The sequence below is a fragment of the Emys orbicularis genome, chromosome 9 (genome assembly GCF_028017835.1).
Source record: "Emys orbicularis isolate rEmyOrb1 chromosome 9, rEmyOrb1.hap1, whole genome shotgun sequence".
Taxonomy (NCBI): Eukaryota; Metazoa; Chordata; order Testudines; family Emydidae; genus Emys; species Emys orbicularis.
This window is the reverse complement of record NC_088691.1, coordinates 37,518,807-37,541,255: the sequence shown is the minus strand read 5'-3', so window position 1 is coordinate 37,541,255 and position 22,449 is coordinate 37,518,807. Positions and strand designations below refer to the sequence as shown.

Sequence of the window (22,449 nt, the reverse complement as noted above, 5' to 3'; positions counted from 1 at the left end):
AGGCAGCTCATTCCACCCTTTATCTTCACACTGGTAGTTAAAAGGTGATTTTAATTGCCATGCTAATAAGATATAATAAGAGCAAAACTGCTTCTGATTAAATAACATTTGCATCAGAATTGCTGTTGTAGGCTCTGCAGTTCCTGGGAGGTTGTCTATCTTTAGAGCTTTTTTCTTCCCTATTTTCATGTACCATACAATAAAATGTTATCATACTGTTAGACATGTTAAATTAAACACACAAAAGTCATGAAGTACAAAGTAACTGGAATGGTAGCATGTATGTATTAGAGTAGCCTTTGGAAAGTCAGAAATTGTGCAGAAGAACAGCTAAAAAAAGACTACTCCAGTTTTACAGATGTACTGAGCTTCAGAGGAAATGAGATACTTTGAAAATAATTTCTGCAAAATTCCTCAGGTCCCTTAATGGAGAGGAAGGATAGTTCAATGTTTAGAGTACTAGCCCGGGATCTGGTTCAATTTTGAGCTCCACCACAGTTCCTATGTGACCTGGGGCAAGTCTCCCATCATCTCTGAGCCTCAGTTCCCCATCTGTAAAATGGGGATGAAAAGAGTACACTCCTACCTTTCATGAGTGTTATGAGCATAAATACATTAAATACTGTGAGGCATTCAGATACTACTGTGAAGGGGGATATATGAGGAGCTAAGATAAATATGAGAGCTTTTTGGCATTCAAAGACAGGCCTCATATTTTATTTTATATTATGATTTTAAATCAGCTATATATGCATTTATTCTTTCATTGAGAACATTTGCAGATAGTTTTTTCAAAAAGATTATCACTGTTAAAAACATAATGCAAATCAAAATGGAATTCCATAGCAACACTGAAAGTCACCTCCCATAGCCAAACTTCAGCAATTCCAACTGTTTTGGTGCCAGAACTTTTTTTTTTTTTTTTAAAGTTGCAATTACAATACAGTCTTGAAATACATGATTACATACAGGTACTATTTTCTGCAGGACTCCTGCATCATGTAATGTGCAAGTTTGGCAGTGTTCAGTTAGTAAGGGAACTGTTCAACATTTATTTTCAGCCCTATTATTCAGTGCATGGCTCCCTACATTATTCCTGGCTCAACATCCAAATTATACATTAAACGAAGCAGGAGTGTGTTCCTACTTACATTGGTGTAAATTAAAAATCCATGGACCTCAACCAGTGTATGCTGGGGTAACTGCTAACAAAAGTTGGCTCAGAACAAGTCACAGTCCCATATATAGATGTTTTATTCACAGGGAACCATCCAACCACAGGGTGAAAAAATAGTACCTGATCCTGTAATTAAAAACCTTCATAAAACAGACACACAAAGTACTACTGTGTGTTATCTTGGATAAGTTTACTGGTGGAAATATAATTTTGATACTTGATTCTGGGAGGGACTAACTGATACATTACTTACTCATGGCGATCGGGGGAGGTCCCGGATGACTGGAAAAAGGCTAATGTAGTGCCCATCTTTAAAAAAGGGAAGGAGGAGGATCCGGGGAACTACAGGCCAGTCAGCCTCACCTCAGTCCCTGGAAAAATCATGGAGCAGGTCCTCAAGGAATCAATTCTGAAGCACTTAGAGGAGAGGAAAGTGATCAGGAACAGTCAGCATGGATTCACCAAGGGCAAGTCATGCCTGACTAATCTAATTGCCTTCTATAAGGAGATAACTGGGTCTGTGGATGAGGGGAAAGCAGTGGATGTGTTATTCCTTGACTTTAGCAAAGCTTTTGATACGGTCTCCCACAGTATTCTTGCCAGCCAGTTAAAGAAGTATGGGCTGGATGAATGGACTATAAGGTGGATAGAAAGCTGGCTAGATCGTCAGGCTCAACGGGTAGTGATCAACGGCTCCATGTCTAGTTGGCAGCTGGTTTCAAGCGGAGTGCCCCAAGGGTCGGTCCTGCGGCCGGTTTTGTTCAATATCTTCATTAATGATCTGGAGGATGGCGTGGACTGCACTCTCAGCAAGTTTGCAGATGACACTAAACTGGGAGGAGTGGTAGATACGCTGGAGGGTAGGGATAGGATACAGAGGGACCTAGACAAATTAGAGGATTGGGCCAAAAGAAACCTGATGAGGTTCAGCAAGGACAAGTGCAGAGTCCTGCACTTAGGACGGAAGAATCCCATGCACTGTTACAGACTAGGGACTGAATGGCTAGGAAGCAGTTCTGCAGAAAAGGACCTAGGGGTTACAGTGGACGAGAAGCTGGATATGAGTCAATAGTGTGCCCTTGTTGCCAAGAAGGCTAACGGCATTTTGGGCTGCATAAGTAGGGGCATTACCAGCAGATCGAGGGACGTGATCATTCCCCTTGGTGAGGCCTCATCTGGAGTACTGTGTCCAGTTTTGGGCCCCACACTACAAGAAGGATGTGGAAAAATTGGAAAGAGTCCAGCGGAGGGCAACAAAAATGATTAGGGGGCTGGAGCACATGACTTATGAGGAGAGGCTGAGGGAACTGGGATTGTTTAGTCTGCAGAAGAGAAGAATGAGGGGGGATTTGATAGCTGCTTTCAACTACCTGAAAAGGGGTTCCAAAGAGGATGGATCTAGACTGTTCTCAGTGGTACCTGATGACAGAACAAGGAGTAATGGTCTCAAGTTGCAGTTGGGGAGGTTTAGGTTGGATATTAGGAAAAACTTTTTCACTAGGAGGGTGGTGAAGCACTGGAATGGGTTACCTAGGGAGCTGGTGGAATCTCCTTCCTTACAGGTTTTTAAGGTCAGGCTTGACAAAGCCCTGGCTGGGATGATTTAGTTGAGAATTGGTCCTGCTTTGAGCAGGGGGTTGGACTAGATGACCTCCTGAGGTCCCTTCCAACCCTGATATTCTATGTTTCTATGATTAGCACAGATGTTGTCCAGTGTATCCTTTGCTTGACTGTTGGAGTAGGGGCAAAAGGGGCTCCCTATAATCTTTTGTCCTATCAGCTGCAGGAAGCAGGATTTGTTATTGCTGTTGATATTTATATAATGTCTAAAATATGCTAGTCACTTAACAAAACTTAAAAAAATTCCTTGATTCAGCCCTTAAAATGCAGGTAGGCAGTAAGATTACTTTAGACATGTAAACTAAGAAGCTGGAAAACAGAAGACACTTGTTTGCTCCATTCAGAAAGGCTTTAGGAGAGCATTAGAATTTTATATTCAAAGATATAGCTAGAGAATGAGTGAAAAAAACAGTGCTAGGTTAAAATATCCCTGGGTGAAAAGAGTCACCTTGTCAAAATGACAGCTTGAGAAGACATATGCACCTTTCCACTATGACTTCTGTGTCATGTTGGCTTAGAAAAATTTGCAAGCCATTTTCATAAGCAGCAATGACCCTGCAGAGCTGAAAGTATCAAGTAAAAAAACCTCGTTTGGCAAACTAAGACATACTTATTGAATGAGATTGTTCTGGATTCTAATTGTCTTTTGCACTAGAGGTATAACACATGGAATGGTTATTATGGTATATAGTCGTTTTATTATAGAAGATAACACATACTTCAGCAATGAAGACAGGTAGATAGGTTATTTACATCATCAGGCCCCGGTTAAGATTTGAACAAGGTCACTAAGGGTAGTTACCGGCAGTTGAGTATTATATACGGTGGTTTCAGCACATTTTACAGTGGACAGTCAACCACACCTTGGTATTTTCCACACAGATCAAGGACCAAATTACAGTGAAACTTCAGTTAAAATCTACTTCCAGTAAAGTTCCTTCATGGTTATGAGCAAGACATATTATGCCTCAAACTGTCTTGATCACATTTCCCAGAATATCTCCTTCTTTGGCTACATATTAAAACAAATTTCCAGCACTGTCAGCTGACACAAGCAGACACTTAATAAGGAATAAAGGAAGCCTAATGATTGGTCAAGTGTTGAACACATCTCACTAAACTTAATCTAATAAAATGGAAGTTTATTCTTTTAGGAAGAATTTGTATTTAAACTGAAATTAAATAGAAAAGACTTCACATCATATTGTGAATTAAAAGAGTTTTCCGCCTACACAAGTCATCAAAGGCTTATCTGAACAAATCTATGGCTGCTGCTTCTTCTTCTTCTTTTTTTTTTTTAATATGGTGTCTTTTCCACTCTAGGCAGATGCAAAATAATGTTAGAGTATGTGGTTTCACAGCAAACTCTGAAGAAGTCACTTCAAACAAAACAAACAAGCAACCAAACAAATGTAGAAACAAAAAAACATACAAACAAACGTAATGTGGTTTAGAGGCTCTGTGGCAAAATCACGTGCATAAGCTTCCAAAAATATTATGTCCAAGAATTTTTACAAGACTACCACAAAAACAATTTGAATATGTATATCTCTGTGCATAAGTTACAGTGATACAGTGGAAGTTTATACAACTACATTAAAAAATACAATGCAAAACATGAAAGAATTAGGAAAACATAATTTATCACTGTCAACAAATATAGCAAGGTATCTAATAAATATGTTCTCTTTAAAATAATTAGTTGCACATCTAAGAAAGATCACCGACCTAGATGAAAAGAAAACTGTCCTAATTTGGCTCATTGCAAAGTTCTGAGTGTTTACAGGTGACTAGCCATTTTTGCCAAATATAAATTATACAAGGACTTATCTAATGCACTGATTTAACTACATATCAATATAATTAAAGTGGTACAACTCTTTTAGTGTGGATGCAACATACTGGTATAGCAATTCCCACATGAGAAGAGAATAAGGTAGACTGGTATAAGGTACCTTTGCATCACTATAACTGCACCCACAGTAAAGGCTGAACCAGTACAAATAGCTGTACTGGTACAAAAACTGTGTGAAGACCAGGATTTAGGTTTGAAAGTGTAGTTGACATGTTCATCGCCCAGTGATGGTGGCAACTATCTTTCAGAACATTCAGACTATTTTGGGCACTATGGCCCAAAGGCACCCTCTTCTGGAGGGCACAAAATGTAACATAAACAGAACAAAGGGTGGAAATGCTTGTAAAACGTTGAAAGGCAAAGCATAGTGGGCTGATGGCATGGTTTTCCTACTTTCCAGAAGCCCCTCTGCAGGATATTGGGACAGAGCATGGAGGTCTGAGAGGATACGGCAGCAGGAAAGAAATTGTATTCTACAGCACTGTCAAGGCTGTATCCCCACTTTGAACTTTAGGGTACAAGTGTGGGGGCCTGCATGAGGACTTCTAAGCTTAATTACCAGCTTAGTTCTGGTCCGCTGCCACCATTCCCTTCCCTGGGAAGCTTTGAGAAACTTTTCACCAATTCCCTGGTGAATACAGATCCAAACTCCTTGGATCTTAAAACAAGGAGAAATTGACCCTTCCCCCCTCCTTCCTTTCACCAACTCCTGGTGAATACAGATCCAAACTCCTTGGATCTAAAAACAAGGAAAAATCAATCAGGTTCTTAAAAAGAAGGCTTTTAATTAAAGAAAAAGGTAAAAATCATCTTTGTAAAATCAGTATGGAAAATAACTTTACAGGGTAATCAAACTTAAAGAGCTCAGAGGACCCCCCTCTGTCTTAGGTTCAAAGTACAGCAAACAAAGATAAACACTCTAGTAAAAGGTACATTTACAAGTTGAGAAAACAAAGTAAAACTAAGACGCCTTGCCTGGCTTTTTACTTACAAGTTTGAAATATGAGAGACTTGTTTAGAAAGATGGGGAGAACCTGGATTGATGTCTGGTCCCTCTCAGTCCCAAGAGCGAACAACCCCTTAAACAAAGAGCACACCAAAGCCTTTCTCCCCCCCCCCCAAGATTTGAAAGTATCTTGTCCCCTTATTGGTCCTTTGGGTCAGGTGTCAGCCAGGTTACCCGAGCTTCTTAACCCTTTACAGGTAAAAGGATTTTGGAGTCTCTGGCCAGGAGGGATTTTATAGTACTGTACACAGGAGAGCTGTTACCCTTCCCTTTATAGTTATGACAAGCACATTACCCACAAGACCCTAATATATTTCTATACTGGTTCCACTCTATACATACACTGTTCAAAGTGAGGATGTGCAGAGACATAGAACACAGCTCTTAAGGGCTGCCAGGTGGGAAGGTGGACATCAACATTAAAGTACTGGCACTAAAGCCCTGGGATCTACAAAATTTTTCTTGATGATCATCAAGCTCTGTTTTAAAGGCCTCATCTCAACTAGTGCACAAGACTGACAGCCCCTCCACAAGAAGAAACTGCACAAGTCAGGCCTGGCAGAGTTTTTGAGTTTGATCTAGCCCCTGTTGAAGTCAATGGGAGTATCTCACCAACTTCAGTAGAAGCTGGATCAGGCTCTTTGTGCTTTATTCCCAATTCCAATTTGTTTCAATTACAGGAGAGAACTGGGCATATGGAATCAAAATACAAATATTTGTAAACTAGAGTCAATCATGTTTCTGTAAAATAGTAAGAGGAATTATTTTTAAAAATGTAGTCAAATTCTTCTTACAGTTTTTAAACCTTTAAAACAAACGGATGTTATTTTTGTTTTTCAATCTCTTTCATAGACCTCCATAATGGTGGTGCAAAACTGAAATCACATTTCAACTGGTTGACACAGCCAACTATCTGGCTTGTATACTGTTCTTTAGTCAAAACGACAATGCATTAATTTTCCCACCCATGGTTTTATGGCTTTTGTTACATATACAAGAAAATTTAATTAAATTTCTCCAGTAAGATGACTTCACATTTTCATGAACAAGGTCACTGCAACAACATGTTCTGGAAAACTAGCCAGGAATCAATTTATTCATGTTCAGAAAGTAGGTTGTCCTAGTTTTTTCCTGATTTTTTTTACACCATTATTTAAGAATTTCCCTTTCCCCCTAAAAAGAAAAGAAAAGAAAAGAAAAGTCCAGTCCCCTCACGGATGGCAGGGCTAAGTATTATCTAGACCAGGGATCTCAAACTCAAATCACCACGAGGACCAGATGAGGACTAGTACATTGGCCCAAGGGCCGCATCACTGAAACCTTTTCATATAACGATACAAAAGTATAGTCAAAAATGAAAAAAACCAAAGAGTAATATAGTATGCTATTAAAAGTCAATGTATTAACTTTTTAAAAACTGTAATGCGAAGAGGGGTTTTAATAAAATATAAACACCTGTAACTATTCCTTATGTGATCAGTTACACTGATGATGATCTACACTAACAGTCTATCAACATAACTGTAATGGCAGGAACTTTTTAAAGTAACTATTCATACAAAATACGTTGCCACTTTTAACAAACATTCTTCCCAACTACTCACAGCAAAGAGTCATACATGCTGAACTTCATACCTCAGACTCCTTGTCTAGTCCATGAGGCCCCGCCCCACCACTTCCCACCCCTTCCCCACCCCCATTCCAACCCCTTCCACAAAGTCCCTGCCCCTATTCCAACCCCTTCCCCAGCCCTGCCTCTTCTCCGCCTCCTCCCCTGAGCGCGCCGCATCCCCGCTCCTCCCCCTCCCTCCTGGAAAGTCCTAAGCGCCGCCAAACAGCTGTTTGGCGGCGGGAAGCGCTGGGAGGTAGGCGGAGGAGCGGGGATGCGGTGCGATCGGGGTGGGGGGAGCTTGGCTGCCGGTGGAGTCGGCGCCTATGGCGGGCCACAGGAAATAACTCCGCGGGCCGCATGTGGCCCACGTTTGAGACCCCGATCTAGACCATCCGTGATGGGTGTTTGTCTAACCTGGTCTTAAAAATCTCCAACGTTGGAGATTCCACAACCTCCCTAGGCAATTTATTCCAGTGTTTAACTACCCTGACAGTTAGGGAAGTTTTTCCTAATGTCCAACTTAAACAGTATCAAAAGCCTTACTAAAAGTCAAGATATACCACATCTACCACTTTCCCCCCCACATACACAAGGCTTGTTATCCTCTCAAAGAAAGCTATTAGGTTGTTTTTACACAATTTGTTTTTGACAAATCCATGCTGATGGTTACTTATTATCTTCTAGGTGTTTGTAAATGGATTGCTTAATTATTTGCTCCATTATCTTTCTGGGTACTGAAGTTAAGCTGACTGGTCTGTCCCTGGAGTTGTCCTTATTTCCCTTCCCCCCTTATTGCCCATATACATTGCAATTAAGCGTGTGATTTCACAGACATACTGCTGGAATTATGATTTCAATGGAAAGGCAGCAAAAAGAATCTACGCTGAGAGGTAGACCACTGTTTTCTACAAAGCGAGAAGATATGAAATAACTGCAAAAAGGCATACAGAATATTGCTAGACAAGTTAATTATATTAAAAGACTGACAGGGACTTACACAGTGTAGCAAACTTGAAGAAAGAACAATATTATGTCGCCAGTCCCAGTTTTCAAAAGTCCCAGTAACCTGGAGTTCCTCAATTTTTGGGTGCTCAGTTTGAGACACTTTCAAGTGGCCTCATTTTCAGAAAGCGCCAAGCACCCACCCTTTGCTATGCTGGCCATTTTAAGATGTCTCAAGTTGGGCCACCAAAAATTGAGGAACCCAAAGTCACTGGTCATATTTGAAAATCTTAGCCATATTTTTTTTTTCCAGGCTTGCTATAGTGTGGAAGTCCCAGTTACCATGGGAACTCCATTTTCTAGGATATCTTGGGCCTGATTTCAAAACTGAGGAGCACTCAGAACTCCCTGTGGTTCAATGAGAGCTGTGGGTGCTCAACATATCCGGAAATGAGGCCAAAGGCCTCTCCAGCTGGACACCCAAAAATAAAGGCTCACAAAATCACTGATCCCTTTTGAAAATTTTGTCCTAATATTTCTGAAGTGTAAGGCATCCCTGAATAAACTACCTTTCACTACAAATACTGTATATACTCACTTAAAATATAATGTTTTTATTTCAAACACTTCTTCCTAATTGATTGATCTCCAGTTTAGTGCTACCTCAATTCACGCTAATTATAAGGTTTATTGTAACATCATTCTGGTACAAAACTTATATATCTTGGCACCTTACATAAGGTTTGTCAAAGAAAAGAAATCTATTATTTTGCTAGAAGTGAACCTGTCAGATTTGTTCACTGGGTTGAAAAGAGAAGTTGTAGTCACATACTGAGCATTTTTATATGTTTTATGATTGAGAAGGATTAGTTCAGTCTCACAACAGCACAAAAATGATCACAGAAGGAGAACAGCAACTGAAGTCTAAAGTAATCTCTTGTTCAATCTAATTCATATTTGTGTCTTCCCTCAGTTATGGAGTCCAAAGGGATGGAAAGTAAAGCCTGCATTTTGCAGTCTTCTGAAACTTTGCAAAAAATAGATATTAGGAGCCAATTGATTCCTCCTTCCTCTCCCTCTGGGGCTCTCTCATAGAATGCCCTCAAGAACTACATAATGTCATTCTAGCTAACCAGTAAGCTCAACACATTACTTTTTATCATGCTGAAATGTCACTCTGTATTTAGGCTCACAGCTGAACCAGATTTTTCAGCTCATAATAGTACTGTTGGGAGAACATCCATTTATAATATGGAGCCTCTAAGCTCAAAAAGAAACACGTTAATTCACACAATATCTTGATTATAGAGATGTTTACATAATAAAATTAACAACAAATCAAGTAAAACTTTTTCTTGGGAGGAAATCCATATAAAAAGAAATCAATTAACTGCAACAAATGAAAACAAGCCAATAATTTACCACAAAATGCCTTGGAAGAGACATTGCATATAGTGAATGACAGATGCAGAATAACATGAAAATCAGGTACGCCAAACCAAAGTAGAAAATTGACACTAGAAAAGTTTACTTGGTTTCTGCACTTTCAACATAGCAATTAAGGACTTTTCATACTAACCTGGAGGAGTCTTAACTAGAATATCTTTTATTCTGTTTACAAATTCCTCTACTGAAAATGTTGCCTTACCTTTGTTCATATCAATCAGCTGCTTCTTCTTCTGCTGCCGCTCTAGTCTCTCTCGTTCAGCTTTCTCTTTTGCCAGCTTGGCTCTCTTGGTCTTCTCCTCCATTTCTCTCCTCTTGTTGTTTTCCTTCAGTGCCTCCTGCATGAGAAATGTTGAAAATAGGATTTTTCCATTATTTATGCACTGTAAATTGGGGAACTTCTAATTTAATTTTAAAAAAATGGCTGTGTATAGACTTCGCCCATACTGGGGCTACACTTTTGCTTCCTGAAGAGAGATTCATGTGCTTTTGATAGCATTGAGTGAATAACTTTATTTAGTCAAAACCTCTTGTTTCTTTTTCTATAAGAAAAAAAAAAAAATCAGGTACAAATGAAACCAAAACATTACAGCTTGGGGAGGTGGGAAATTAAAGAATCATCTGTGTTAAAGAATTACTGAAGGATATTTTGCACAAGTGAAGCAGATTTCTACCTAGATTAGATACACTTAAAAGTGAGGTTTTGAAATACATAGTGCTTACTAGACCAGGTGTTAATCTACTATTTTATCATGTATCCAATAAGGGAAAAGAAAAAAGAGTTAGTACCTAATGATCCCGAACATGTAGCAATCCATACAAACCTTGGAGAGAGTGCAACATGAAATACTAATAGGTTTGAGAGAGATAGAGAAGATGATCAGAAATACTAAAATAGTTCTTCACAACTAGAACAGCAGATAACACCTATGGGGAGATGGAAATGCATGAAATGATTCTATAGCAACCCCCTGGGCTTATGTAGGCAAGATAATGGACCTACATCAGACTGTCTCAGAGAGAAACCTTGAGGATGGCAAGTGGCAAACTGGAAGAAAGGCAAGTCCACAGTGTGAAGGCACTTTAAATACAAGTTACTACAGTTCTGTTGGTTTCTACTGCCGTTTAATTTACACTTTCTAAAATGTTCTGGTTGAGATTTTCAGAGCAGTCTAGGTGATTTAGATATACATCCTGCATTGACACTAAGGGAAGCTATCTGTCTGAATTTCTTAAATTCTAAAAATTTCAGCCTCTATGTCTGCCCAAATCACGCAAATGACGTAACTCAAATCTACAAAGAAGAAGAAACATATTTAAAGTAAAAAGAGCCCAGCATGATTTTTGCCTACCTCTGCACATCTACCCAAATTAAATTCTGGGTTCTCCGAATGTTGGCAACCTTTCACCCACTTGTCAGCTGCTCACTCAAAAATCTCAGTGCGTTGTTCCCTGCTGCCCCTTACACATGGAATAACCGGGACTTTTTAGGCTCAACCGAACACCCTTACTTTCTTCACATTTAAGGACCTCGTGAAGACACATCTTTATTATGGTTAGAGCTGGGCTAAATATTTTTGGTGAATAGTTTATCTGCTAGAAATTGCAGTTTTGGTCAATACAAAATTATTTATAAATTTATGTCGAATAATCTCAACTGAAGCAAAAAATCAAAATGTTTTGAAAATATTAAATCAAAATAATTGTGGTATTTTGGGCTGGAGTCACAAAACCTCCTGATAAGGAGGAGAAGGTTGTGGTGGTGATGAGGTTGGTAGCCTCCTTACAATTTTTAGCTCAGTGGTTAGGGCACTCACCTAGAATGTGGGAGCCCCAGGTGCAATTCCCCCCTCCACCTGCTATGGCAAAGAAATTTGAATTTGGGTCTCTCACATTGTAGTAAAGTGCGCTAGCCACTGGGCTATTCTGGTGTGTCTACACAGGGATAAAAAAAGAAAACCCGTGGCAGGCCCGGGTCCATTGACTCAGGCTTGCTGGGCTGAAAATAGTATAGATGCATGGGCTTGGGCTGGACCCTGAGGTCTGGGACCGTCAAGGGTCCCATGACTCTGGCTCCATTCTGAGCCCAGATGTTTACACAGCAATTTTCAGCCCTGTAGCCAGAGCCCTGAAAACCCCAATCAGCTGACCCAGGCCAGCCATGGCCGTGTTGTGGGTCTTTTATCCCTGTGTAGACATACCCTGAAAGAACCTACCCTATATGGCACCCTATTTAGTGGCAAATGACCTGTTTTTTCCCCAGAGGTGCTAGGCACCTACAGCTCCCACCGATGTCAAGGGAATTCAAAGTTCAGAGCACCTCTGAAAATTAGACCTTAAGAATGGTATTTACTGCACCAAGTACACTGTTAAAAAGCAACAATATTTTGAGAGAAAGAAAAAAAAGAAGAAAACAATATTTTATCCGTTCTTTTTTTGGCCAGTTCTGTCTCTGCACATTTGATCACAACCAGCAGAGACTTCATTTAATTGCAACTTCACAAACTGCAATGAAAGCAAATCCCCATAACCTTAAGAAAAAAAAAATGTCACAGATTAACAAACTAGTAGCCCAGCAGCCATTGACATACTGTGATTACGTTGAGGAACACTCCATAATGTTTTATAGTAGGAAGGCATAACCTAGAAAGCAATCTGAAAAAGATGTATCTGAAAATGTACGTTTGGCCTGATCCTTCCTTCAGACAAAAATCCCAATTGAAGTGAAAAGGCGTTCTGTGTGAATGAAGACTGCAGTATCAGGCCCATCATCTGATAAAATACATTGGCTACCCAGAATTGTCTTTGTTGAAAACTGAGCAGACAAGATGAGGGTCACTCATGGTAGAGAATGAGCCATCCTGAAGGAAAAAGAACGAACAGCACCGAGATGAAACCAAAACCTATATCAGGATGAGAAAATAGGAAATGTGACTAATCAAAGTCAATCCACCTGGCTTCTAATATTTGAAGCCTCTAATATTTTATTTTGTTTCAATACTTTCACTGTTTTGAATGTGTTCATTTGTTATTACTGGTCCTGGGAACCTGGTCTACTTATTAAGTTATATGTTTTATAAAGCAGTTTCTCCTGGAAATACTCAAGTTCCTGATCCTCTCTTAGCTTCAGTTCATTGCCCTCTTGCTTTTGGGCCTGTTATCCTCTCAAATAATTGTGTGGCATCTACCTTAGAATTTTAGAATTATTGCTTATTTTTCTTAATCAGTTCTTTAGGTGAATATTTTAAACAGAGCTGGGTAAACTATTTGAAACACAACATTTATTCAGCAAATTTAATCTCTTTTTTGACTAAGTTATTATTTGAGATTATTTACCGTAATCAATGTTTTATGTGAATATATCATGTGCCCTCCAAATACATGTTACCAACATTGTTTCATGAGTATTTATGATATATAATTAACAATGTGTGCTTACTCACCATTGTATAACTAATTTTACAGGCAGGAGGATGTCTGAAGCAAGTCACTTGTGGCACGAACATTTGCAAGAACACATTTACACTTGTTTTCATGACACCTTTGAGTGTGAATAACTGCACAAATACATATTCATCTGAGTTTTTGGAACATCACCTCTTTCCATTAGTATTCCTGAAAACACAAAATTGACTATACTTGTGTTTATATATGTGAATATGCACTGACGACAATATTTTCAAACTAAGGGGACACAAGCTAGTTCCCTAAATCCATATTTAGACATTTAAGGTCAGTGAGAATTGCACACGCTCAGAACTTCTGAAAACCAGTCAGCCTATTTAGGTACCTACAGCAGGGCCGGCTCTAGCTTTTTTGTTGCCCCAAGCAGCAAAAAAAAGCGCCGCCCCCGAGCCCCCCCACCGAGCGCCGCCTCCCCCGCCGAGCGCCGGAGCCCGCCCCCCCCGCCGAGCGCCGCCAGAACCCCCCCCCCCCAGCGCCGAGCCCCGCGCCGCTCCCCCCCGCCCAGCGCCGCGCGCCGGAGCCCGCCCCCGTGCCGAGCGCCGCCGGAACCCCCCCCCCCCCAGCACTGCGCCGCCGGAGCCCGCCCCCGTCGGAACTCCCCCCAGAGTGCCGCCCGTACCCCCCCGCCGAGCGCCGCGCCGCCGGAGCGCCCCCCCCCCCCGCGGAATACCGCGCCACGCTCCCCCCCGCCGCCCCTTACCAGGTGCCGCCCCAAGCATGTGCTTGGGTGCCTGGTGCCTGGAGCCGGCCCTGACCTACAGACAGTTTAGGAATGAAATCCTGGCCCACTGAAGTCAATGGTAGAACAGACTTTGATGCGACCAAGATTTCATCAAGCACCTTATTCTAGGACACAAATTCGAAAACTTTGGTAAGAGTGTATTCAGTAAACCCCACATCTCAAACTTGCCATTTTATAAATGAGCAAAAGAAGTAGGTTGGTTGAGTTTTTGCTGGTGTGGCCATTTGTACCTTTATAATGGTACATTTCTTACTAGGTATGCCTATCACTATTTGTCCTGCACAGGGCACAAAGGATAGCTGTCATTTTTTAATTTTATTTACAAAATGGACTTAATATGGAGATCCTCACTGTACCTACACAAGCTGCTTTAACTGCTCAACTTCATATTTTTGCCATTAGAAAATATCTTTTTATGACATCAAAGCCCACTACCAAAAAACTTCATTTTTGCACTGAACAATAATCTTCCTCATCAACCTTTTCATTTCAATTTTTTACACTTTTCTCTTATTTCCAATATGTGTTCCATGTCTTGGTGAATACTTGCCTCCCAAGCTGCCATAAGCTACTAGCTCCTGGTCGGCCATGACCACTACTTTTTCATAGTTTCTTTTAGTTTACTCAAGTGACATAACAGATACATGTATATTATCATTCCTGCTGCTGGTTCTATCTAGAGTCAGCAAAATACAATCCAGAAAAAACACCTACTACTACTACTAGCCACAATGTGATGTACTTCATCCAGTGCACTAAATGCCCCAACAACAACTATGTGGATGAAACAAGAATCGTTATGCTCTCGAATGAACTCTTACACAGAAAAATAATACAAGATAAAACCACCCCTATTATCTGTGGGCAAAAACTTTTCAGAAAACGATCACTCCATATCTGTCCTCTCAGTTCTCATGCTCAAAGGATATATGCACAACATCATCAAAAGATGAGCCTGGGAAATTAAATTCCAAAACTCTGCTAGACACCAAAAATCATGGACTTAATTAAGACACTAGATTTACAGCTCATTACAATAATCTGTAACCCACTCAACCTCCTTGTCCTATGACTGTAGAGATTTTAATCACTCATTTCACGTTGAATGGTCTCGCAACATCTGTTAACTCCTTTTCTGTTCCACCTTGCATTTCGCTGTGACACTGAGTACCATTCCCAGACCCAAGGAAGAGCTCTGTAAGCTTCAAAACATGTCTCTTTCACTAACAGAAGTTGGTCCAACAAAAGATATTACCTCACCTTGTCTATCTAGTCTCCTTGGACCAACACTGCACGCATGCACGCGCGCACACACACACACACACACACACACACACACACACACACACTTACTTGTGTGTCTGTCCATCTTTCTGGCTAACTTTAAATGAACCTTTGCCAGCTATACATAAAACACATGCATTCTGCTTATGATTCATCTGCAGAAAACTCTGCATGCCAAGAGCTTAACCATAGGTAGGTGAGAAAGGGAGTCCTATACATTTTTTTTTTACATTTTTCTGTGTTCATTTTGAAAAAAATCGCCATTGTGAAAATGGCAAAATTGTGTGTTAGTGGCATCTTCCCATCTGGCAGAATAGCTATGACAGATGCTGGCCTGGGGAAAGTTAATAAAGGGAAAAATTCTTTCTGGGGACCTCAAACTTCCACTATGTCTAGTACCTGCCCTTTCGGTAGTTCACTGTTAGAGGGATTCTCCTGTGCCCGAGATTGAGTTAGAATCTTACATACCTCAGCTCAGGAGAAAATGGTATCAGTTGTAGTATAAATAGACTTTGTTTAAAGCAGTGGTTCTCAAACTGGGGCCGCCGCTTGTTCAGGGAAAGCCCCTAGTGGGCCGAGCCGAGCCGGTTTGTTTACCTGCCGCATCTGCAGGTTTGGCTGATCGCGGCTCCCACCGGCCACGGTTCGCCGCTCCAGGCCGATGGGGGCTGCGGGAAACGGCAGCCAGCAAATCCCTTGTCCCGCACCGCTTCCCGCAGCCCCCATTGGCCTGGAGCGGCGAACCGCGGCCAGTGGGAGCTGCGATCGGCCGAACCTGCAGACCCGGCAGGTAAACAAACCGGCCCGGCCCGCCAGGGGCTTTCCCTGAACAAGTGGCGGCCCCAGTTTGAGAACCACTCGTTTAAAGGACAAATCTTTCTCATCTGGCCACCCCATATTTGGGCTTCTGCAAGACATTGGAAGAAGTTCACAGGCTTTGAAAACTGAAGAGTCAATTTTCACCTGCAAAATTTGCCTTTTAGAGTTCAGTGATAAAAATTGCATGGATATGGCAAAGATTTCTTCCCGGCTGAGGACGACAAGGAGATCAGCTAGAGAAAGAAACAATAAAAGGGCGAAAACAGATTTTAAAACTTTTAAATCTTCACACTTTTTCATTTCTCCTTTCTTCTGCTGGCCTTTATTCTGTTTACATTCTCCTTCAGACGACTGCGCTAAAGCTCTTTGCTTATGACACACCATGGTGCAATTTCAGGTTATCATTTTTTTGGGGTATTGAACACCAGCCACGCCCTTTTCTGGGCAGATTGTAGGTCAGGTTACCTAATTACCCAGAAGTGAAACACTGCTTCAATACTGGCAATGTTTTATACTTAGAAACTGCTTTTTAAAAAGAGAAAATTTGTGTTACTACAATATAGGTCCATAAGAACTCAAACCATATACCACCAATTGCCAGTTGTACTACATAACTATGCATTGCTCTTAAAACACAAAACACTACGTATTAAGTTAATAGTCACGTCACATTTAAATGTTGCAAAACAAAAGAAAATTCAGAGTTACGAATAAAAGTCTTGCTGTGGGTACCTGCAGCACATTTGTAACAGCACTCATATAATATTTCCCTCTCAAAATATCTGTAAATAAATATAAAATCTCACACCAATATACCATATGAATTGTACTTTAATTCAAAGAGATACATTTTCGGTCTTTAATGAAAAGGTTCAGAATTATTTTGTTCTACAAGGAGGTTTTGTCATCCACTTTTCTTTGTAAAAATGATCACTGTAATACAAAAGAAAAATAAGGATTACATTTTACAGAGGAAAGTGGTAGGTATAAGAGACGGGCTGAGTGATCATGTTTCATGTGGCAGTTGTCTTCTTTGGGATTATGTTAAAAGCGGATTTGATTAAAGTGCATAAAAATCTTTAAATGAAGTTTCCACTTTTTACCCAGGATGCTAGGACAAAGGGGTATAAGTGAAAATCAAAGAAAAAACAACTTTTGAGCAGATGTTAGGAAATGCTTTTTCATGCAGAAAGAATCATGAATGCATACAAAGGTTTACTCTTCAATGTTGTTGGGGCTAAAATATTTGTGTCATTTAGAAAACAATGAGATGCTACCATAGCAGGGACTAAAGGATTGAAAAAGGAAAAAAGCACTTAGAGGGAAAATGATATCACTTTTTTATATAAAGTGCTCACGAAGAATGCTGTACTTATTTCCCCAGGCATATTAATCCTATATCTTTGTTATATCAGAGATTATGAGAAACAGTCTATTTAATGATCAGGATAAATGTGACATTAAAAAAAGATGGAAAACATATTTAATTCTCTACGTATTTTTAATTCTCTATAATCTGGCAAAATATTTGGGGAAGGAAAAGTGCAGATGGGAACAATAATTTCAGATTTCCAGTAAAGTATAAATATTATAAACAAATGACCCTCTTGAACTTAGCTAAAACCTTAATTATGAGCTATTTGGTGGACTAAATATAATGCACAAACACAATCCTAAGTATATTTGTTGGTGTAGAGAACCAGACAGCTTTCAGATTAATATTTTTTTTTCCTCGCCACCGCATTGAAGATCAAATGAAAAGTTCATTTGAGCTTATTTGTACAAATGACTCTCTCCTGGCAGAGAAATAGATTCATCGAGGAAAACTGTATGTTGTTTAGAGAGCTATTTGAAGCAAAATGTGAGTACCTGTTCCCCCTTGTGTTTATTAGGATTCACTGAAGTAAGCCTCTTTGGTTCAGCACAGCCAGCTTACTGCTCAGTTTCCTTAAGAACCAAATAAAAAATTAATGCATCTCTTACATGCTGTACATATCTTGAGGTTTGACAGACAAACAGATCTTTGCACACTAACACAGTTGTGAATAGCATCACAAAGATCAATTATTAAAAAGAAGAACAAAAAAAAGAAACAGATTGTAGTGTGCAAATCTCCTTGGATATTAAAGTTGCAGTTAGTTACAAAGCGGTCATGCACTGATAATGAAGGCTGGCTATGATCCCTAAGGCCTTCCTTTAAATTTGCCTTACAACTGCAAAAAACGCAACCTGATGTTGTAAGAAAAAAAGTCTCTCTCGTCACAGCTCATTAGAATGGTGAACTTTGATTAACTGGAAATTAATCTATAAACTACAGGAATGCAAAGATGTTTTAAGTCCAGCAGGTTGTTCACTTAAGTGTCGCCATATAAAATATGTTCTTTTTTTTCATTATATATCTGAGTATTCCATTACCTCTTTGGGATAAATGACAAATTCAAATAAAATGTTATCACAATACCAAAGGAAAGGAACCCTGCAACATGACGAACCACAGTAGTATAAAATATAGCAGGCAAACCTTGTGCTTCCCAGTGGGTGAATTTGAAACAATAAGAAGGGTAAAAATCATGATAGCACTCATGTGATTCAATCTTGTGGTTCATGCATCAGAGGCATCATGTCTGATATGGCACTTCTGAGGGATGTCGTTAGAGATTATGACTCCTGGCAAACACCGCTACTGTGGTATATTCAGTGGGGAGATGGGCTTTGCTAATCATCTTATCAACACCACAGCATAACTGCCGAAGAAGACAATCTAGTAGATCAGTATTTCCCAAACTTGGGACGCCGCTTGTGTAGGGAAAGCCCCTGGCGGGCCGGTTTGTTTACCTGCTGCGTCCGCAGGTTTGGCCGATTGTGGCTCCCACTGGCCACGATTCATTGCTCCAGGCCAATGGGAGCTGCTGGAAGCGGCGCAGGCCAAGGGACATACTGGCCGCCGCTTCCAGCAGCTCTGCGGCCAGTGGGAGCCGCGATCAGCAAACAAACCGGCCCGGCCTGCCAGGGGCTTTCCCTACACAAGCGGCGTCCCAAGTTTGGGAAACACTGCAGTAGACTAATGCAACAGTGGTCTTCAATGAGATGAGAGTGGATAAAGATCAGAGCTAGTAACAAAAATCCAACCATGCTGTCTGTCCTTTAACTTTGTATAATACATTTATGTGCTGTACATCTGAAAAAACTACCTTTACTACATAGATTTTAGGAGAATAGATTTTGGACTGCAGCCTTAATTGCTACTTCCACCCAAATATTTTAAATCAAAATCTTGACCTCATAATTGACACTGAAAGCCCTCATACAGATAATTAACAAAAGATTTGAAATGAGTAGTTACACTTCAACAAAATGTACACTTATCATTAAAAGCCAAATGATAGCAAACTGGCTACACACAGATTTTTAGTTCTTTTCCACTTTAAGCTAAAGATACGTAACCTTCATGCAGTTTTCTAATTAGCCATTAGTTGTTTTAATTTCATTTATTTAGTTTATTGTCACAATACAATACACAGCCGCAATGATCAAGCCAGGTGAATAAAAGTAAAACAAAAATAAAAATTGGAGAAAAATAAAGGAATACAGAGCCATTCAGGTTGTTGTTTTAAATCTGGCTTATGAATGTAGTGATCAAAAGTAGCTATTCTCTGATGTCAATTAAATGAATTGGTGGTCTTAGTTTAGATTCTACTGGACAGAGATCCATAGCATAAAATCTCAGCACAGACTGAAAGTACCATAGCAACTGAACTACTCTCTCATCCCAGAAAGTGGTCTTTCTGGGTCAGGGTGGAGGCTCACTGGTAGAGCAGTACACAAAAGCTTTGATTGTTGCATGTCTACTCTGCGTGTGCAGAGAGAACTTAACAGAGCTTTCCAGCACTGTATTCATTTAAAATCAAGGTAGAATAATACTGTACAATCACTGTCTAGAGTGAGCAGCTCAAGTGCAAAGACTCAGAAACCTTGGCACACCCTGACCTTGATACTGTGCATTAAAAATGACTCCCAGGAAGAAAGTTCTCCGTTAAAAAACCTTCAGGAGAGTCAATGGAGAAAGCGAGAACTGCCAAGAGTTGCAAAGAAGATTGTGCAGGATTGATGTAAGTTAATTAATGCCTATATAAAGCTGCAGAAAGTAAAGAGGAAAGGATGATACAGCAGCCTCCATTCATAAGAGAATTGATAGAAGGTCTGAAGGAACTGGTGTGGAGATGGGCAATGTTCCATTTTATAATTTCATTATGATTTTTTCAATGTAGTATAACATTGGTCGGATTAATTTTCCATTGTATTTCAGTTATGATCAGCTGTGTTAAAATCTTTATCACCTTTTAGCTCCATGTTCTTTTAGTAATTCATGTACTTAAGTGTAGAAAGGATCTAGGTACTCAGCAACGCAAGTATGAACACAGGATTGGTCTTTCAATGTACTTATTAATCCAAGTGGCTACTGCTGGGTTCATATTAAGACACAAAGCAATTTTATGATTCTGCACACCATCTTACTACATGGCTCCACACCAGTTACTAAACATGTGCAGTGGTAGAGTAAGCCCAAATAGGTGCTGGATTTAATCTCACCAAATAACTCCCACCTGGCTCCTTGTCCCTACCAATACTAGCTCCTCCACTTGAATCCCTGGGGAAGACCTCATACTGGCTGATAATGGGATCCCATTCAGAAGATCTTTGGATCCAAATTTTATGTTGAATGAGTCCTTCTTAGCCTAAGGCTTTGTCAGCAAAAATTTGGAACTTTGTCAGCAAAATTTTTGTTGTTCAGGGGTGTTAAACACCTCCCCGAATGACAAAAGTTTTACTGATGAAAAGCGCCGCTATGAACAGCGCATTGTTGGCAGGAGCAATCTCCTGTCGACAAAGCTGCTGCTGCTTGTGCAGGGTGGAAGTTTTTTGTTGGCAGGAGACCTTTTTCCTGCCAACAAACAGCAGCTACACTGCACCCCTTTTAGCAGCTCAGCCGTGTCGCTAAAAACAAGGCAGTGTAGACAAAGCCTCAAATTTATGGATCCTGTCTTAACCATCCACTGCACCTGTGGCCTCAGGGCAGTAATCACCACATCACTGGGATCTCTCTAAGAGAAAAGCCACCCATCCTCTGATGATATCCTAAATATGACCTGGATTTGGTCCAGATGATGCTTATATAATAGGAATAATCACATTTTCCCCCAACTATATTAATAGTTTACTGTCCCTGCACTTCCCACAGGTACTATTTCTTTATTTATAAAGAAGTTTTCTAGCTTCCTCCTGATTCCTCTATTTAAGATTGTCATTGGGAGATTTTAACATAAATTTTGATAAGCTAGACAAGATTCACTAACAAGGGGATTTAAGGAGTTTACAAACACATTGGAATTTTTGCGGCACACTATTTTCCAACAATAAGAGTAACTTTTCTGATTTAATTTCTTGCATTGGGAAATTTTGGTGAAAAACTTTTTTGTGTTCCTGATTATTCTACTGTTTATTTTTCCATACCTTTCTGCAACCCTTATACAGGCATCTTTCAGACTACTCCATTGACCCGTTACTTTCTAAGCATTCTGAATACGGATATTTAACCATACCATAATAAGCTGGTGGGCAGATCTCTACATCTCAGTTTGGTCTCAATTTATTTATTCAATTCGCCAGGCATTCAAGACATTGAATAAGACTTCAGCTTGGTCAACTTTGTTTACTAAGGTAAAGGGGTGACTTGAGAACATGTTATAAGTTCCTACATGGGGAACCAAAATGGACTCTTCAATCTAGCATACCTGTCTAGGTTAAGACAGGTATGACAAAATGTGGTGGCTCGGTGTTGAAGAATGATAAATCTGACTGGAAATGGTTAATTAATGAGGTTAATTAATCATTGGAACAATTTACCAACGGCTGTGGTAGCCTTTCCATCATTGACAATTTTAAGGTTAAGATTGGATGTTTTTCTAAAATAAATATGCTCCAATGTAAACAAGAATAAATTCATGGAAGTTCTATGGTCTGTATTGTGTAGGAGGTCAGACTAGATTATCACGTAGTCCCTTCAGGCTTTATAATCTATGAATCTGTTAGTAGCTGTGGTAGTATTACCATCACACCTAGGATCACCAGTCATAGATCAGGACTCCATTGTGCTAGACAATGCACAAACACAGACCATCATTTATTATTAATTATTATTATTATTATTATTAAGGACCCACTGAGAATTGTACCCATTCATAGAGGGCCCGGTACAATAACCCAGGAAGAAATGGTCTCTGTGCTGAACAGATTGCAATTTCATTTGAAGCCATGTATGGCAAGTAAATGCAACAAACTGGAAGGAAGGATGACAAGGTTAACTGAAATGGCATTTGTACTAAAACATACTGAAAACTACCATGGTGAAAAACATTTTTCTTGTGAAGGAAATAAAACAAATGCTCAGTTTCCTCCATTTCAAAGTGGACAAGAGACAACT

The 22,449-nt window shown here is 40.0% G+C and overlaps 1 protein-coding gene across 1 annotated transcript in view; it reads right to left on the bottom strand.

Moving 5' to 3' along the window:
• Window positions 1-22,449, bottom strand: part of DIAPH2 (diaphanous related formin 2) — a 908,304-nt gene that overhangs the window by 168,416 nt on the left and 717,439 nt on the right. The window contains exon 25 of the mRNA XM_065411177.1: window positions 9,861-9,996. Coding sequence (XP_065267249.1) covers window positions 9,861-9,996 — 136 coding nt within the window. The remainder of the gene's footprint in view (window positions 1-9,860; window positions 9,997-22,449) is intronic.